The 18,846-nt window shown below is 39.4% G+C and overlaps 2 protein-coding genes across 7 annotated transcripts in view; one reads left to right on the top strand and one right to left on the bottom strand.

The window, feature by feature from the left end:
• The first annotated feature begins 3,108 nt into the window (after window positions 1–3,108).
• On the top strand, window positions 3,109–14,994 carry ZNF518B (zinc finger protein 518B). Of its 4 annotated transcripts, XM_056336950.1 has the most exons (3): window positions 3,109–3,279; window positions 7,078–7,281; window positions 10,057–14,994. In XM_056336950.1, the coding sequence occupies exon 3, from the start codon at window positions 10,260–10,262 to the stop codon at window positions 13,479–13,481; it is 3,222 nt and encodes a 1,073-aa protein (XP_056192925.1). In that variant the 5' UTR covers window positions 3,109–3,279; window positions 7,078–7,281; window positions 10,057–10,259; the 3' UTR covers window positions 13,482–14,994. The 4 variants fall into 4 exon arrangements, with proteins under 4 accessions (XP_056192925.1, XP_056192906.1, XP_056192915.1 ...); XM_056336931.1 differs by lacking the exon at window positions 7,078–7,281; XM_056336940.1 differs by lacking the exons at window positions 3,109–3,279; window positions 7,078–7,281 and adding an exon at window positions 3,676–3,963.
• Window positions 14,995–16,216: 1,222 nt separating this feature from the next.
• Window positions 16,217–18,846, bottom strand: part of CLNK (cytokine dependent hematopoietic cell linker) — a 64,032-nt gene continuing 61,402 nt past the window's right edge. For 2 of the 3 annotated variants that reach the window (XM_056336972.1, XM_056336994.1), the window contains one exon: window positions 16,219–17,326. In XM_056336972.1, coding sequence (XP_056192947.1) covers window positions 17,180–17,326 — 147 coding nt within the window. In that variant the 3' untranslated portion in view covers window positions 16,219–17,179. Of the gene's footprint in view, window positions 17,327–18,846 lie in introns of all 3 variants that reach the window. The other variant, XM_056336983.1, reaches the window with a different exon arrangement.

The following is an 18,846-nucleotide window of genomic DNA, read 5'->3' as shown; positions in this document are numbered from 1 at the left end:
CCTTTCTGATAGTCTAAATAGGTTCAGGGCTGGAGACTAAGAGGAGCTATGATCTGGTCTGACTCATCTCTGCTAAGACAACACTCGCATGATAGGGAAAGGAATAGCTTTGAATGCAAGATTAGAAAATGCAGGGAAAGGACTGAGTTTATGTAGCTGGAAAACACTGAGGAAGATGCAAATTGACTCTCAAGCTTTCCATAACAAAGCCTCTTCTGGATGATGTTTAGTCTGGCCTTATTTAAATACTGAATAACCTATTCGAATTTGTTACAGGCAATTACCTTTCTAAGTTCAGAACAGGCTAGCTACACGTATCTACTAAAGAGTGGTAAAAGTCCTTAATGTTGTGTATCAGATAACTGATTCCATTTTACTGATATGCAGTATATTTATTGCTCTCTGGACTGTTGCAGATAAAGCTAGACGAGCTGAAAAGTAACAGTTTGACTAGCAAACTGTTTCTTCAGTTATCACTTGTGTTAGAGAATATAATTCTTTAATTTTAGGAATGTCTCAAATTTTTCAGGTTTTTAAGAAAATTATCTGCGAAGTGAAGCTCACTGTTCCAAAAATTTGCAACTGCCCCGTGCTGACCAAGCTAGGAAACAAAGTATAGAATTACATGGGTAAATATTTATCTGCATGAGGTGTCCCAGCCAAACTGGGTCACCTTGATGGTGGTTTCATACAGGGTTCTTACACCCTTCAACCATTCAGGTACAACAAAATTTGACTAATTACTAAGACCCACACTATACCAATTACTAATCCTAGTAAAACTTTGTAAAGCAACTGTATTTCTGCAGCATTCTTGCTGCTTTATCTATTAATCCAGATGTCCCTGGAGTCAATCGTGCTACAGTTACTTATCTATGATGCCAGATGACAACTGGGAGGGTTTCAAAGACATATTATTTGCGCTAGGATCCTGGCTTTATCTGGGTTGTCTATGGGTATCCTTTATCCTTCCTGGACAGCTCTGTTTCCAAGAAGCAAAGTCCTTTTCTCCAGGGCTGGGTTATCCTTTAGTTTGTTTTAGTTGAGCATGTCTCAGTAAATTCTGCTACCTTATTACATTGCAATGTATAATGTGAACTAATACATATTAACAAAGTGAATACACTTTCATGTTATACAGACTGAGTGATATAATAGTTAGGGAAGTCAAATTTTCTAACACCACATAATCACCTTTGCAGAGTAGCTGACACAAGCCAGTAAGTGCAAATTGTCCCTGGTGGCTTTCATGGGGTTCACACACACAATTCCCACCTCTAAGTGTTTACATTACAATATACACTCATGATTTTTAGCCCTTTGTTATATCAATAGTCAGCTTTTCTCAGACAGAAGCTTATTTATATGAAAGGTGAGTAAAGTACCTTTGATCACCATTTTTACCTTTCATTGAACCTTTTCCACTACTATTCTTTCCTGAGCTCAGGGAACTTGAAACCACAAACAGATTTCACGATGTGGTCAAATCATATATTTACACAGCAGCATAAGGATGCTTTATTCTCTGCTCCTTTTCAAATCTCAGCATACAGCTTGTGTTTCTGAACTCCATTAACCATTAAAGTGAAAATTTCACAGAAATATATTGTAATTCCAAGATTTTGCTCCTGCACAGTACATCAGCTTGGAGCTCATTATTTTATATTTGATGTTAGGATGTTCTTCCCCACTGTGCATCACTTCTACCTATCCAAAATGTAATCTGCCATTTTACTACCTAATTATTCATTCTGATAAAGTCGTTCTGCAGATCTTCAGTGGGCTTTTGTCCTTAAGTCCCTGAATAGCTTGGTATCATCAGAAGGTTGTCACTTGAGTGTCCAGCTTCTTTTCCAAGTCACTTATGAGTATGCACTACAGCAGTGCACCTTTGACATGCTTACAAGTACTGCATGCTCACTCTCATCCCCTGTGCACCATCTTTAACCAATTATTCATTCCAAGATGTTTGGTCTTATGTAATTACTGCTTAGTTTCCTTGACAGTCTTTGCCAAAAGCATTCTAAAAATCCAAATGGGCTCTATCAGCAAGATGACATTCTTCAGAAATGTAAAAAATGTTCAATAAATTCAATGTTCCAAAGTCCACCGTTAACATTGTTTTCTTACACTGCTGATCAAATGATGTAACATCGAGGGCAACATTTCATTTTGGAACAAAAAAATTCATAGCCGAGAGGCCTCTTTTTCCCCAAAGTTCCCCCTCTGATAGATTTAGCTTTCCCTTTTTTTTGTGACCCGAAGGGCCTATCCCAAAATCTGAGATCCTTGAAGATCTGTGTTCATGTCTAGACAATGGTACGAATAGGTCAAGCCTGGTTTCTAATCATTCCAGTACAGAATCAATCAGAAGATGTAAGTTACTAGTGGTTCCTCTTATCACACAGAAACCATGAGAACAATCAGCAAAACATGGTTTTACGTCTAAGCCACATACAAAAATAGCTTCATTTTAAAGATGCCATCTGGGAAGACTCTGGGCCCTGTGTAAAATACGGTTTCCTTTTGAAGCAGAGTGGTTAGATATTGCAGTGATGTTAAAGGTACTTTTAGAGGGCAAGATGCTGGCAGTTAAAATCGTACTTTCTCCCTTCAAATTTTACTAATAACAGTTTATTTAAAGAGAAATTTGGATTTTATAGGAAGCATATGAAAATGTGCTATTACTACATCACTGCAGTACTTAACTGAGGAACCCCTGTGGTATGTTTGCTGTGTTTGCCCGCGCCACATGCTCATGAAACGTGGTGGTATCAGGGGTAATGCGGAGAGATTATTGGGAACAGCAGCTCTTCCTGCGGCCTGTTGTCCCGAGCTAGCAGGCATCAACACAACAGCGCGTCTTATACACCCTCGTCTGCCATCCTGTCGTGTTTCAACACCAACCAGCTTCTCCCACCATGGCTCGCCCTGCGCTCCCCGCGCGCTGCTGGCTCCCACGGGGGTGACAGGTCCCCACGCGGGTGCGGACTGCGCTCCCCGGGTCTCCTCAACGTGTCACCCCCAGCGCCGGGGCCTCCCCAGCGGGGCCCCCCCAAGGCCGGGCCGGGCCGCTGTGCGCAGCGCGCATGCGCCGCCGCCGCCGCCGCGCCCGGGGCGCCTCAGTAGAGCTCTACACGGCGCCTGGCGGGAGCGGCGGTGCGGCGCAGGCCAATGGGGTGGCGCGGCAGCGCAGCGGCCGCTGAGGTCAGTTCCGTCGCCGCGGTGGGCGGTGGGTCGTGCTGAGGCGGCGGCCCGCTCTCGCTCGCTGACGCTGCGGTGAGTACCTCAGGATGGAGCGGGGGGGCGGGAGCTGTGTGCCGGGAGGATGAGGACCGGCGCTGCGTTTCTCGTGCGGCTGGAGACGAGGGGAGCGATGGCGGCTGGCGGGGTCTGCCGCTGAGGCAGCCACCCACCCACCCACCCACCCAGCCAGCGCGCTCGCCCTTTTCTCAGCTGGTCCTTCTCCGAGCCAGGTAAGGCTCACACACCTCGCCTGTGCCGGCCAGGCCAGCGCCGCGGACGTCGGCTGCCCGGAGCCGCCCTGCCTGCCCGCCCGCGCGGCGGGCCGAGGGGTCCGAGCGGCGAGCGCGGGCTGCGGCTTGGCGGGCCGCGCGGTGCTGCCCCCTGCGGGCCGGCGGCGGCACTGCGCGGCGGCGCGGGCGGAGCCGCCTTCCCGGCGGCGGCGGCGGCGGGCCGAGGTCAGCGTGGCCTGCGGAGGGTCCGCCAGACGCCCGGCAGCCTCTGCTTGGGCAGAGGCGGGGCTCGGCCTCCGGCGACGGGCCCTAAGCGCGGGAGGACTCTCATCCCTGGGGAGGCGGCAGCCAGTTCTGCGTGGGTGGGCTGGATGCCCAAGGAAAGGGGAATTTTTGGTGCTGTTGGGCGGGCGCTGCTGTCTGCTGCTGTCTTGTGGACGCCATCAAGCTGCTTCAGACTCGTCTGGACTGTGAAGCCGTTGTCCAGGTTTGTCATCTTGGTCTTCTTCCTGAAGGAAAGAAGCTTATGGGTTAGTGACTGTGTTACTGAGCAAGGTAGGGCATCCTGTATTTTGTGTTTGAATTGAATAGTTAGGCATAGGATACACTTAATTAATACTAAATTAAATTTTGTTGCAAGAGAATCGGTCATAAAGTATTACATTAGACACTTAAAATAATGTAGACCTGTAATATGACTTAGATTTTTTTTCTAAATGAATGATCCAGTCTTATCATAGATGTAGCCGAAGTGTCCCAAAATGTACGTTTAATGAAAAAAGTCAGTTTCATTATTAAGGCAACTAATGGCATTTTGCAGGATTTTGCTAGCATTCTCTTCTGCATTGTTGCTACAGTAAATGGTTATAGTCGAGGCCATTTTCTTGCACATGCAGATTGTATGTGGCTCATCTTAGCAGGAATTAAATCTCTAGACATGAATTTCAGCATCTACATAAGTGTTTTAAGGACTGGACATGGAGGGATATGTACTTTTAATGGGACTCTCTCCCATTTTCTTCAGTGCCATACTTCCTTGCTTTCTTGCTTATGCGCCTTAAAGCATAGAGTAAAGTAATGCTTAATATTAGTATGTTTTGGATATACAGAAAGATTTTGAGAATGGTTGTAAATTGTGTGATACGATGAAATGTGCAGAATAAATTTAAAAAATGGTTTATACATGTAATGATAACTGTATAAACATCTCTGAGCGCTCTCAAATACTACTTTTGATACAGTAGTTATTTGAGAATGCCTTGCTTAGCTTATTGCAAGAAGACACCAAGCAATTGAGTGCTATGTTAGAAATGTGTATCTTTTAGATACAAATAAAGCTAGGCCTCAGTCCTAGAGCCACAGAGAAGCAGACCTCCTTTTCAGTAGAGTACTGTATAGTGCATACGTGTACCTGCCTTCATACAATGCCAATAAATGTTAATGGCTGGACATTTGTTCACCTATGCATTTGAAAAATAGTGATTTAATCAGCATTTTGCATAACTTTAAGTAGTAAAAATGTTGAATGTAATTATTTTTTTCTGTAGAGTGAAATAGCTGTATATTTTATAATAAAAATAAGCTCTAAAAACCTAATGAATGGTCTTTGCTCTTTTTAATTCTCTGCATTGAGATTCCTCATTCATTTTCATGGAAAAACTTTGTGTGAATTTCAAATACAAAAAGTGTTATGTTAGCTGTTATTGTGAAACAATGTCTTTTTAAGAAGAAATAATTGTAGATAAAATTTCCTTGGTGTATTTGACTGACTTTGTTTTTCATACAAACCCAATAATTTTAATTAGTACAATATATTATACTTGAGTGAAGCACTTAAGATCTCTCCCAGTCACTGGGCCTAAAATTAGTGACTAATAATCGACAGCTGCAGTTGGGTCAGTGGAACAGTTAACTCTGCTTATCAGAGGTTGTCAGTTGATGTTCAATGTGTAGTATGTTGCATATATATAATTGTAAATTACAGGCATGATGATTTTAAGCTTACACAGTTATAAGCTTTTCATAGACTCAGATTTAACACACTGCATCTTCCTGATACAGTGATGCACAGTGTCTTCCAGGTCTGTTTCAACTGCTATCTTAGGGAATGACTTATGTGTGCTTTTCAGTACAAAGCAGGTGTTCATAGCTGGGTGCAGTCTGTGTGAGGTATTTGCTTTGCCAAAGTAAGGTCTTACTTATTTGATCCCATATGATAAATGCATACTGCTTTTCACAGCCATCTCATTGATAGCAGCATATAATTTGAGATAAGAAAGGAACTAAAACACTGGAAAATATTTTTCTTTGAAATGATGAACAAAATATTAATGTATTTCAGGTAAATGGAAATTTCAGGCATATAGAATAATGGGAAGGCACTGGCAGTTCTTGTCTTGACAGTGGCCACATCAGTGTTCTGTAATCTACTGCAGTGCAAAAAACCTCGTAAAAAACCTTGAAGTTGGCATCATCAGGCTGCAGAGGATGTTTCTTCCTGTTTTTCTTGGTTTTAATTGATCTTTGTTTTCTAACCTGTATGTACTTTATATCCACTGTTTGAAATGCATTTTGACTCCTGCAGATCTGTTGTTCTCTGTGTGTTGAGCAGCAAGTTTCAAAATACACTAGTGTTGTGTGAAAGGCAGGATTATTTCCTTTTATTAAATGCCTGACTTTTTAATGTTGAATGGCAGGTGTTTGAGCAAGGTTGGTTTACCTTCCTTTTGTTGTCCTTTTTCCATGTGCCTCTAAATCTTTGCTGCTTCAACCCCCCCCCCCTCCCCCAACTAGGGCTCTAATTTTTTTTCATGTCTCCAAATTCAGGTACCACCAGTTTTTTTCTGAATCCATTCCTATAAAGCCAGTGACTGGAATTAATTTTAACACTACTAGTGTCTCTTACTCCATTCTTCATTCATCCTGTTCCTCTTTGCCATTTGGACTTCATACAGACTTCTAGGTCTTGCTTTAATGATATCTTTGGATTGGTCTGTGTGCTCTGCATTTGATTGTAACTGGAAAATATCGCCTGTGTCTTTTAATTAAATATTCTGAAGCATGTCTTTGTTAACCCTTTAAATACCAAAACAAATTTTCAGGGGAATCCCTCTGGCCAGGCCCTGCCCCCCCCCCCCCCCCCCCCCATATGGAGCAAATGGGTGCTGGATTTTACCACCCCTCTGTCTACATTGATGACCTCATTTTTCTGAAGTCACCAGAAAAAGCAAATAACTTTTTAAAATAAGAGTGACATTACAGTGTACTGGTTGGGCTTGTTTTATCCAAAATAATGATACAGTGGACCTGTTTGCATCAAAACTTTTCTTACTAACTATTCAATGTTCAGGAAGGATTGGTGAATAACTGTGTAGGGCGACAACAGTGATTTCACTTCAGCATCAACTGGTTATTCAGTTCTTTTTTGTTTTGTGCTAGGTCTGGCTGGGGTGGGGTGAAATTTCTTCATAGCTGTTTTTACCGTACTGTGTTTTGGATCTGTGGCTGAAACAGTGCTTATACCAGTGTTTTGATTGTTGCTGAACAGCAGTTTTACAGCATCAAGGTTTTTTTTCCCCCCCCATCTCTGCCTCAACTGCAGGGAGTAGGCATGCAGTGGACAAGAGTTTGGGAGGTCATGCTGCTGGGACAGCTGACCAGAATTGGTCAAGGGGATATATTCCATACCATACAATATTATGCTCGGCAACGAAAACTGGAAGTAGAGGAAGATGGGGAGAGTGAGCTTGTCTTCCAAGGTGGCTGTTGCTCAGAGACTGGGGCATTGGTCTGCTTGTGGAACATGGTGAGTGATTTCCTTCGCATCACCTCCCTGCCTCTTTCCTTGACCTGTTAAAGTGCCTTTGTTCTGACCCATAAGCTTTCTTGATGCTTTTCTCCAGTTCACTGCCCTTCCTACTCAGGGAGGGGTGGAGAGCCAGCGAGCAGTTGTGTGGCTGCTTGGCTGCTGGCTAGGATCAACCCACCACACATCTGAAACACAGTTACAGTAACTCCAGCAACATTCAAAACCTGGGTTCTAGCAATATTGTATTTGTCACAGGTGTGAATGAAAGCTTGGTTTTGGGGTTAAAACATGACAAACCTGTTTGCTTCTACTTTCATATATAAAGCTGTTTGAGTTAAAAAAGTTTAGAAGGATTACTATCCTGTTGTTTGAATTATCTCTGTTACGCTTTTTAGTGTCCTCTTGGGCTGAGCAGCAGCTCAGATCTGTCTGGTAAATTGGAACATTCTTAAAATGTTTGACAGCATTTCTTGAACTTTCTTGCTCTTTAAAGGTGGTGGATCCTTCTTCATATTGTCCCATAATGTGATGTTTATAGTCATATAAAAATAGAAGAAATAGTAATTAAAAAATACAAGAAAAAGGGTTTTAATATTGTTTTTTTGTGGTCAGGGTTGTTGATGGCATAAAATGCTCTATGCTTATCAGTTCGTATGGAAGGCCTTTTCAGTATCAATGGATAGCTGTTAACAGAAAAAAAAAAAGGCCAAATATTGATCAAACTTTCAAATGCAATTTCAGTTTGTTCTTAAAGCTGTATAGAACTCTTCAAAGACTCTTTGGTTTGGATCTTGAGCTTATCAAGATCTCTTATCTTTGTCCCAAAATAAAACAGTGAATCTCCTGAACATAGGCTTACCGTCACACTTGTGTGTCAACAAGGTTCATCTTAAGTCTTAAGAAGTGATGTTAGTAGGGGAAGAATAGTCCACCTGAGTCTACCAGAAATGTATGTCTTCTTTCCTCTATGTCCTCTATTATCCAGATTCTAAAATGTTACACTAGAACATTAGACTTGCTTAAGACAAGTTTTCAGACCATGATGTAATAGTCATGTATACTTGCTTCCTTCTTGGGAGCCTGCCATTGATTTGTTTTTCACATGGGGATATAAAGGTTTTTTTACATAGGGGTATACAGCTGTCTGCGTTGCAATGAAATGAAGTTGCTACGCTCTTAAGAACTACCTGCTGAGGAGTTTTGCAGGGGTGCTGGCTGCCATCCATCTGCTAAAGAATGAAAAGCCCATTATGTTGTCCCTAACCAGTTTTGTAACTTTATTTTTACTGTTGTTTGGGATTACATCAGTATACTTGCTCTTAGCAGAGCCTTACCTTTAGGGCAGCATTCCTATAGCAGTTAGGGATTTTTGGCAGATGAGCACAGGGAGATGCAGGAAAAACTTCCTGGATCAGGTGCTTACTCCTGTCAAGCCATTGTGGAGATGTACCATAGTGTAAAGCTTTCCTCATTCATGTAGGATTATTGTAATAGGTTGCTGCTTAAGTGATCGCAGTGCTGTGCTTGTGGAGCCCAAATCGGGTCCTGATTTCTGTAGAACAGATTTGTAGAGGAACTGGATTTCAGAAGTAGAAGCCTTCTCTAGGATATATTGTTATCTAAAGGAACCTGGAAATAACCTCATGAAATAGGGTCACTACATGAATGCAGATGTGTGCAACAGTATGTCTGTAAGTAAGAATGTTTGAATAAGGAAGAGGTAATTTTAGTTGTTGCTGTTAGCTTTGGACTTTGTTTTGTTTTGTGTGTGTCTGACTACTATAGTTGTTCATTTTCCAAATAACAGTGGCCTCATAGTCTTGGCAAAAGCTTAAAGGCTGAGATCTTGTTCATGTTAAATATAGAAGAGAGACAGTTAGAGTGCTGGAACCTGTGGGGCCAAATCTACTGCACCAGTTAATGTGGTTTTACACTGATACACTGGTATTACTGTTCTCCCTCTGCCTTCTGTTGCGTTGTTTATTTTGCTTGATTGACACATTCTGTATTGCCAGGATGGAATGAATTATTTATATACTTGTCCACATACATAGAAGTGATTGCACTGTGATATTTATAAAGTGAAAGTAATTAATTTTGCAGCTGCAAAAGTTTTGACTTCATTACTTTGAACACATGTGAAGTATAAATCACATCTTGTTATGAATTAGTGTTCAAGACTGTTCGAGTCTGAAACATGGGCACTGATTAGAAAAGAACTTCCTTCTGTACTTCAGGAATTTCCATGCTAACTTAAAATTCCTTGTATTTAAAAACAAACTCACAGTTGCCTGTTTCTAGTAACTATTGTTAGCCACTCTCCCTTTTCCTGCTGAGATTCACAAATGAGTGGCACTTGCAGTGTTTCATATCTTTTCCCCGAGTTAAGGGCTGTATATGAACTGAAATCCTATTCTGCTGCTCAGTTCTGTTACCAGGTGTCTTTCCTGTTAGGTTTATAAATACATGTCTTCAATGTAAAATATTTTATGATTTGGAAGAAGTAGCATGAACTCTCTAGGTTTTGATGCATAGCAAATAATTTTATGAATTTATGAACATTTTGAAGAAAAGCAAATGTTGAAGGATTATTTGATTGGGTATGTTTTGCTTAGAGTTAATGGTGGTATGTGTAGAATACAGTCAGTGGTATATCAACAGTAGACTTGCACTCCATAATTCAACTGTAGTCCACTAATAGTTACTAGTTCATTGTATTTCAGCAATTGGTGAATCATTAACTGACTTATTTTTCTGCTTTTTATTCTTCAGTGCTAGAAGCTGATAAAATTAAGAACATGGAATATAATACGGATGCAGTTGCTTGAGCACCGTTTCTTCCAAGGTCTATATTCTGCAGATTGGTGGCCTGAATGATTGATTAATGAGCAGCATACACAAGGCTAATATCAAGAAAACATTCAATCTGTTGATGCTCTGTTTGACAAAACTGGTGCAGAGTCACGTCTTCTGAAATGCAGTTGAAAAAAATGAGGGAAATTTTACCAAGATTGTACCCTGGCCAAGTCAATGATAAAAATAATTCTTTAACTACATCCCCAAAGCAATCTCCTGAGGATAAAACAAATCCATCAAAAGGGGATGATGACCAAAACTGTTGCTACCAAGGGACTGAGGCTGAGAACAATCAGTTGTCACTGATAAGCTGTATAAAATGCAGAAGTGTTCAGAGAATTTCAATGCAAGATACAGAGAAGCATAAGAAGCTTGGGTGGACTGAAGACAAAAATTTCATCTGCAAGAAGTGCAGTCATATTACACCACCAGTTTTCCATTTTGTTCCTGAGGGTGCCAATGCTGTTGAAAAACATGAAAAGAAATCCCCAAGTAAAGCCCAGAGAACGTTTAAAGTTAAAAACTTTCTGCCAGGTAAATACTACTGTGATAAATGCAGGTTTTCAACAAAGGATCCTTTACAGTATAAGAAGCATGTAGGTCAACATGAAGAAATTAAATTTATCTGTTTCCACTGTAGTTACGTATCCTACACCAAAGGAGAATTCCAGAGGCATTTGGTAAAACACACTGGGGTTTTTCCATATCAGTGTGAATACTGTGAATATGGTGCTGTTAGACATGACTATATAGTAAAGCATACAAGAAGAGTACATGAAACACCCACAAAACGGCTGTCAAAAAATATCATAAACCACAAGCAAAAGAAGCAGAGTCAAAGCATTTTATTTGAAAAGCAGAAATATGATAAAATTCCTTTTCAGAATGAACTTCCAAATTCGTCTTCAAATATGGTTTGTGAGGTTCCAGGTAAAGCAACTAAAACAGTCTGTTTGTCTCGTGATGTAGAATGTAGTGTAAACATGGCACCAGTCCAGGATAAAACAGTATTGGAGCCATCTGAAATAAGCGTATGTGAGAATCAAAGTGTGGAAGTTGAGGTTTATTCTCCAAAAACAGAGCCTTTAGAACCTGGGATGCCTTTAACAGTAATTGCACCATCTGAACTTGTAGTTCCTTCTAACTGCTTAGCCCAGATAGTAGAGATTAAAATAGTGAATGGAGCACAACAGCTGGTTCTTAAACTAATTCCTATGAAAGAAGCGACTTATAAACCTGTGAACAATCCTGAAGAGGAACTTGAGAATCAAGGTATGGAACGATCTGCAGAAGGACGAAAAACATCTTCTGTGTCTCAGAATGAGTTACTAACCATGGAAGTGAATGTTGACAAACTCTCCAGCGTTAGTAGCCAGCTTAATTTGGATAGTACCTATGACAAGAATTCTGAATGTCTTTGTTCTTCTGATTCTCAAATCTCAGACTATAACTCTGTATCTGTACATAGGGAAGAGGCGTCAAAATTGTGCTTTCATTTAGTGAAAGGTATTGATGTCCATTCAGGTGTTATAGAACTTTGTTCTCAGTCTCTGGTGATTAATAGTACCGAAAAAAAAAATAATCTCAAATCCTCACGGTGGGAAGTAGATGGGAAAAATAATTTACATTATGACTTGTATTGTTATGAAGAAGGTGTGGATATACCCTGTCCAAAATATGCTGCTATTTCTGAAGATAAAAGTTATGAGAACACTTCAGTAGAGGCTGCTCAGGAGGGCAAAAAATCTTCTGTAGTCCTTGAACAAAAGGATCCATTGCCTCTAAAAAGTGATGACAAAGAGTGTAGGAGTCTGCCAGTCAGCTCTACAGAGACACATTTAGCTGGTAACGGTTTTGATAAAAAAAGTGTTACACCTTCTGAAGCAAGAAAAAACCTGAATGTTACTAAAATTCCACCTTGCAAGGACCTGACTTTCGACTTCAGCAAAGCAAAGAGAGCTGAAACAGTAAGTCAAAAGAACAGTCATCTTGTGGAATCATTAGAACTACAGAAGATGGAAAATAAAGGCAATCCTCTTGAAGGACCTGTTATTTCGTCTGTGTTTTCTCTTAGCTCTGGAGCTGAAAATGTTCCAGAGGGTGTCAGATGGGATGACACAACATGCAGTAAGAAGTCAGCAACATTACTGTGTAGAAAGATTGCTCAGCTTATGTCTGCTGCTGAATCTAACATGAAATCTATGCCTATGAGATGTCAAGCTTCTAGTAGAAAGGTGCTTTTCCATCAAGAAAATTCATCAGGCTGTGAGAGAGTTTCTGCTGCTGAAGTGGAACAGCCTGCATCTTTGCCTCCAGGGCATGGTGGAAACAGTGTCATTAACAGTGAAGAACACAGTAAAGATCAGTTCCTTACATTTGCAAGAACATCTAAAAGCAGGGTAACTAAAAATTCCCATGTTGCTACTCCAGTGTTTATTCCCAAAGGGACAATGCTGAGAGTGCTGAATGCTACTAGCAGTCAAAACTCAAATGGAATAGAAAACAGGAGTGAAGCATCAGCTTCTGTGTATTGCAATGAAATGTTTCTGCCTCGCCCAGTTCCTGTCAGTGTTTCTGAGACAGTTAGTAATTTGCCATGTTTGCCTAATCAGAGTGAATGGAATGCTGAGTCCCGAAGTATATCACTCAGGCAAAGACCAAGGCGAGAGGCAGGTGTTAAAAATCATAGCAAACAAACTGGTGTACCATTTCAGAAAAGCAGTGATTTGAATAAGCAAAGCAGACCCTACTCAAAAAGTCAACTAGGTCCCAAAAATAAGGCAAAACAATCAAGCTTCAGGGAACTTTCTAAGAGGAAAACAAGAACTCAGTCGGAGACCAGTTCTGACATGTCTTATCTGTTGACAGCAAGACGTCTTCGGCTTGTCCCTCTGAGAATGAATCAGTTGATAAAATGCCCTCGTCGTAACCAGCCAGTTGTGGTACTAAACCATCCTGATGTTGACTCACCAGAGATAATTAACGTCATGAAGACTATCAACAAGTATAAAGGTCAAGTCCTGAAAGTAGTTCTGTCAGAAAGGACAAGTAGTTGTCTGGGTGTCAAACGTTACCGAAAGCGTCTTACTCTTCAGAATGTTGAGATAGGAAACCAAGTGAAAAAACAGAGTATGCTAAAAATGAAACTAAAAAAGACCCATAAAAACAACTACCAAGTGGTGGAAAATTCACCAGCTGAAACACTTCAGTGTCTGTTTAAGTGTTGGTTTTGTGGAAGAGTATATATGGACCAAGAAGAATGGATAAGTCATGGGCAGAGGCACTTGATAGAGGCAACGAAAGGCTGGGATGTTCTTTCTCTTTCAGCAAAAAAGCACTAAGTGAGAGACTAGGGGTGGTTTCCCCTCTTATGTTTAATGAGTGCCACTAAGTTACTTGGAAAGGAAGACTGAAATAACTGCTTTATTTTGCCAAAAGGTCTCCACTGTTAGCAAAGTGCAACAAGAGAGCAGAGTTATAGAGATACAGAAAAGCTGATAGTGAGGATTAAGCACTACTTTGCACTCCTGTGTGTGAAATTTGTATTTGAGGTCAACTTCATCTGTTTTGTAGGAGAAATTTGTAAAAGATTTGCTATGCAAACTTCTTTCTGGTTACCATTTTCTGTGCTAGTATACTGTGCTGTAACTAGTTTGTGCTCAATCTGTATGAATTAAAATCTTAGACAATGAGATCTTTGTAAATTTAACAGGGTTTAGTTTGCTTTATTACAGTGTAGTGTTTCAGAGATCAAGTGTATGTGTACTGAAAAGCACCTTTGATCCTCTCTGGGCAGCAAGTGTGTATCATAGGTTTTAGTGGCAAATTAAGCACCACACACAAAAAGTAAAACTTACATTTTTAAGTGGTGTGTTTCAAGTACTTCTGCTGACCTCAGAGGAGACAAAAGGGTGTAAATGAAGAATCTGTGGGATCGGTTACTCTCACTAGGTCAGATAGCACTAAAAAGTTTTTACTTTGATTTAGTACTTGAAGTTTTGAAGTCTTTAGCTAGCCTGTATTGAGTAGATGTGAGAGCAGCACACTGTCAGCTTTCTGTACCGTCTTTGTTCTGAACAGGCAGATTCGGAGATACCATCAGGCTTGGACCGACAGAAGAGAAGCTTTTCTCTAGATCATCTCAAGGCTGTTCTGAAATGTAAGGAAGTAATAGCAAAACATAAACCCTTTATCACCGTGTGTGTAGCTTGATAGAAACACGTTTGCAGAATTAGGCATTTGGTTAGAACTCTAGTCTGTGAGGTAATACTTATTTACAGGGGGAACTTGCTGAAGATGAAGAACTTTCAAAATGGAAAAAACATGTTGCACAGCTTTTACATTGACAGTGTTGAACCAGATTCTCAGTGCAGTCTTTCGTCCTCCTTAATGTCAAGAATTTAGATGTTAAAATACACTTTTTGTAGGCCTCAATTCATACAAGCATGTGCCTAGTTACATACCTATGTCTGATTTGTATCTACTGACTTCAGTGCAGTGTGAACGTTGCTCAGTTGCTAAAACACTTTCCTAAGTCAGGGCCAAATTTCAGGTTTTTAGTAAAGAGGAGGGATGGATGAGACTGAAGTCTAATGTTTCTGTACGTGAACAAATGTTTTTCTTCATTGTGTCAATTTTATGTAATTTTAAGTAATTTTAAAATCATATGGAATGAACTATATTGAAGCACATATTTATAATTCAAATCACTTCGCATTTTTACAGATTAAGAAAATACTGACTAATGCTGGATGTTTGTTCCATGTTTGAACTTGGACTACTCTAGAAAAACTGGTAGTCCCTAATTCTTTTCACTGTTGGTGCATTTTTGTAAACAGTTTAAGCTAGGAATATTTTTTTATATACTCCAGCAGATTATACATTGTTTTGATAAAGTATGTATTTGCATTGAAATGTAAATATTTTAAAACTGCATCTGATTGAGGCTTATTTTCAAAGCCAGTTAAAACATAGCTTTCCCACCTTTTTGCAATACAGTGTTAAAGTCCTTCAGACAGCTGGTGCTTTAAGTCAGATCTTTTTCATCATATACACATAGAAAATTTTTGTATCATTTGTATCAGACTAACCTGTTCCACAAAATAACCTTCCTTTTGTCTGTTTTGTCAATAATAATGAAATGACAGTTCTCATTTTATATTCAAATGGAATTATATTTTTTTAGATGGGTGCACTAGAGGGTTTTTTTTCACTTCGTATACTTCAATGCCAAACCTAACAGTACCACTTGCATTTTTGATGGTGAAAATAGCATCCATATCACATATAAATGTTGAGATTGTTAATGTAAGAAAATATGGTTAAAATTCCTCCTTTGTTTTAACTCCTTCAATTCAGATTATGGTTTGAGTCAATTTTGTTTCTGTAGAAGCTACTAAATAAATAGTTTTGAATTTGCTTCTTAAGAGTTGTCACTGGCAAAACTAGAACATTCCTCATGAAAGCTATACTGGGCAGGGCAGGGGAAGTGTTGCTGCTCAGCTTTATGAAATCTAGGTGGTTTAAGTGTACTAGTAATGCTTGTCTTCTGTAAGCAAGTTTGCTGTTTCAGTAAACATCTGCAATGCTTTGTATGTCACTGCCTTAATCTAGCTGAATTGTTAAGCTGTGGGGGTTTTTCATGTGTTTAATTTAGAAAATATTTTTTTTGTTTTAACATGAAAACCATTTGCAAGTTGAATTGTATGATGGTTACAAAACTCTTAAAGCATATTGTCATGCCTCTATGAGCTTTGCCAAACTACTTAGCAGCTTCTGTTTTGTTGATTTTCATTCTTATTAGATATGTCATGTCAGAATAATTCCCTTCAAGTTTAATAGTCTTAGTGGTTTGAAAGAAATAATTATAACGAATGTTCTCTTGCATTTTGATGCAGCATTAAGAAATAAAAGGTTATGAGGAATAACAATGAACTGCTGAATTTTTTTAGAGCTAGTTTGTGCCACTACACACTACATCCATCATAAATTGGGTTGGAATGTCACGTTTTGGGCTTCAGTGTTTTTATTAGTCTTGTTCTATTCTGTAAGGATAAAGTAACTGAGGTTGTTTTCTGGGTATATTCCAGTTACCTAGTCAGACTTCTGGGTGTGCTTAGAAAGGAAGATTATGGACGCTTTGCTGAAAAATACTGGTTTGCCTTTCATATCTTAATTTAGTTAAGCCTTCCAAAACTCAAATTATATGACTAAATAATACCATAGTTTTTTGCTGGAACAATACTACCTTGTTGTCTTTGGTACACACTGGAACATGGTTTCTTGCTGAGTTTGAAGCACATCTGTTGTTCTTAATAAAGATTTTTATCTCTGTGTTTGCACATGGTATGAATTCAAAGGGACTGTTTGCGTAATAGTCCTAGTAGGTGTTTGAAGGCTCAGATACGGAATACAACTATCTGCTACTTAAGTTGAAGAGTAAGTGTCAGTTAAGTAATAGAATTCACATCATTAAAGCTAGCTTTATAATCTGCTGCAATACCTGTGAACATCAGTTGATACCCACTGACCTCAGTAGCTGCTGAGCACAGCTTGTTACTCTGCAAACAGACACAATGAATGAAATTCTTAAAACAGTGAGTACTTAGATAAATAGCATTTCAAATGTGTTTTTAAAAGCAAGAATGTTTTTTCTTATATGAGTGTAGTACGCTTTATTAGGTTTTGCTACTAACTGAGCTTCAGTGACATTTCGGTAAGGAAGATGGAGTCTGTTTTTTGTCTCATGTTAGAAGGTAGGGTACAAGATAATTCAGTCATTGTCAAGATACCAGGGGTCAGTCCTCTCTTAATACTTTTCTGTGAATTACTTTAGGCATATACTGTACCGGTATCCTCAAAGTTAGAAAGAGATTAGAAGAATCAAAAAATGGAGTAGATCTGTATTCTCAGTTGGAGTCAAGTTTGGTGGAGCATTTAGAATGCTTTGTAATATGGGGAGCTTCTCAATCAATGGCTAATCAGATTTTTGAGACATGTCAATTGTTCTGTTTACATCTATACAAACGAATCAGTGACATTAAGGCAGAAAACATCTTCTGTGAGATTTGAATGGATATGTGAGGTAGCACCGTTCTCTCTGGATTCCTGACTTATCCTTTCCGTCGATGAGTGTAATAGGAACATATTTGTAGAAGTCAATGATCTCTTTCACAGAATTAAATTTCTGGGGGAAAAAGAAAAATTATAATCAGTGACTGAAAACAAAATTGCTAGATGGTTTTATCTATAACATTGACTTGCAAATAGCAGTGTTAGAAATATCTAATGTTTTGCATAGAATTATGATCTGAGTAGATGGAAGCAACCATAAAAGGAAAAGCACCAGATTTTAATCCTCTTCCTTCCTTTGTGTGTCTCTGTCTTGTGTAGGACAAAGTAAGTGGTAGCTTAGGGCAAAAGGGGAGCGTATCTAAGCCCTGAGAGTGCACTATCACCTGTAAGAGTTTGTGATGCCAGATATGATGATAGATTTTGAAAAGGTGAAGCAACTATAAATCATTACTACCTTTACCCTGTCAAAAGCTACACTTACTTAGCAGTACATGAAATTTTACACTGCAAGTTCCTTTGTAGCTTTTATTTTCCCATTCAGTTTACTGAGAAAGTTGCTATAAAATCCCTTTAATGTGTAGAACAAGAAGGGTCTCAGCAGGGTTTTAGTCTTGTTCTCTGGTACACAGAACAATTACATCCTCCATTCCTAAAATGATAAAGGTGTGGTTCAAGATTCCCGGGTTTGGTCAAACAGCAATGGAAAGCTATCCAGGATATTTATCCTCATCTGTCCTGCTGGGAGTCTCAATTGTACTATTCCAATGGTTAGCAGTCCTTCAGTTTAAATAGTTCTTCCTTGTGTGTAACTTCCAAGCTCTCATCACACTACTAAGTTGTCATTGCACCGCTGTTTCTCCTCTTGAGCTGTTCTTTGGACTCACTGGTATTAAGAACTGTACGCAGTAATGCAGGCTTACTGTGACATTTATACATAGCCTGTATCTACATTACTTCACATTTACAGTAAGCATGGTCATTCATTGTGTATGTGATGGGATCTCATGCCTCAGGTAGCCTCTCATCTCTTGATCCACACCTAGTTTATAACAAGAGAATCTGATGAAATCTGTGATTCAGTGAAACTGTTCCTGTATTATTTTAAGATGAAAGTTACTTTATTTCAAAACCAGTGTGCTAATTTTTTAAAAGTGTTGTTTTGATGACTTTTACTCGTATGCATTTGCTCTGCTTTGCTGTAATTTCTTTGCCTTATGTTCAAGGCCCCTGTTGCTGCCAGAAAGCTAGGCAAAACTGTGGTTTGCATTTCATGCCATACCAAAGTAATGGTAACTTTTTTTTTTTATTCTAAAGTTACTCCTTATCAGTTCTTTTCCTGTTTTCTAATATTTTTTTGTTGTTTGGAAAGTTTAGAAGTCTTACTGTAATTATTTATTTGCTTCAGAAATTTAACTTGGCTTCACTTGGCTAACATCCCATTATTCATCACTGTACCTTCAAGGTGTAACTGGTAATGAGGGAAAAATGGCTCAGATGTTACTTAGATATTTTTCCTGTTTTATTTCATCCTGTACTCTTTTATTTTTAGTGAGATTTGAAATACTGAGCTCTGAATCTCTTCAGGGCTGCTAGAACATGAAGTTGACTTGGACATCATAATGATGAGCACTG

The sequence above is a fragment of the Falco biarmicus genome, chromosome 1 (assembly GCF_023638135.1).
Source record: "Falco biarmicus isolate bFalBia1 chromosome 1, bFalBia1.pri, whole genome shotgun sequence".
Taxonomy (NCBI): Eukaryota; Metazoa; Chordata; class Aves; order Falconiformes; family Falconidae; genus Falco; species Falco biarmicus.
Note: the sequence above shows the minus strand (reverse complement) of the source record. Positions and strands in the feature narration are given on the sequence as shown.

What these genes read in the sequence shown, in the direction of transcription:
- ZNF518B (XM_056336931.1), top strand. Translation starts at nt 10,260, where the DNA reads ATGCAGTTGAAAAAAATGAGGGAAATTTTACCAAGATTGTACCCTGGC.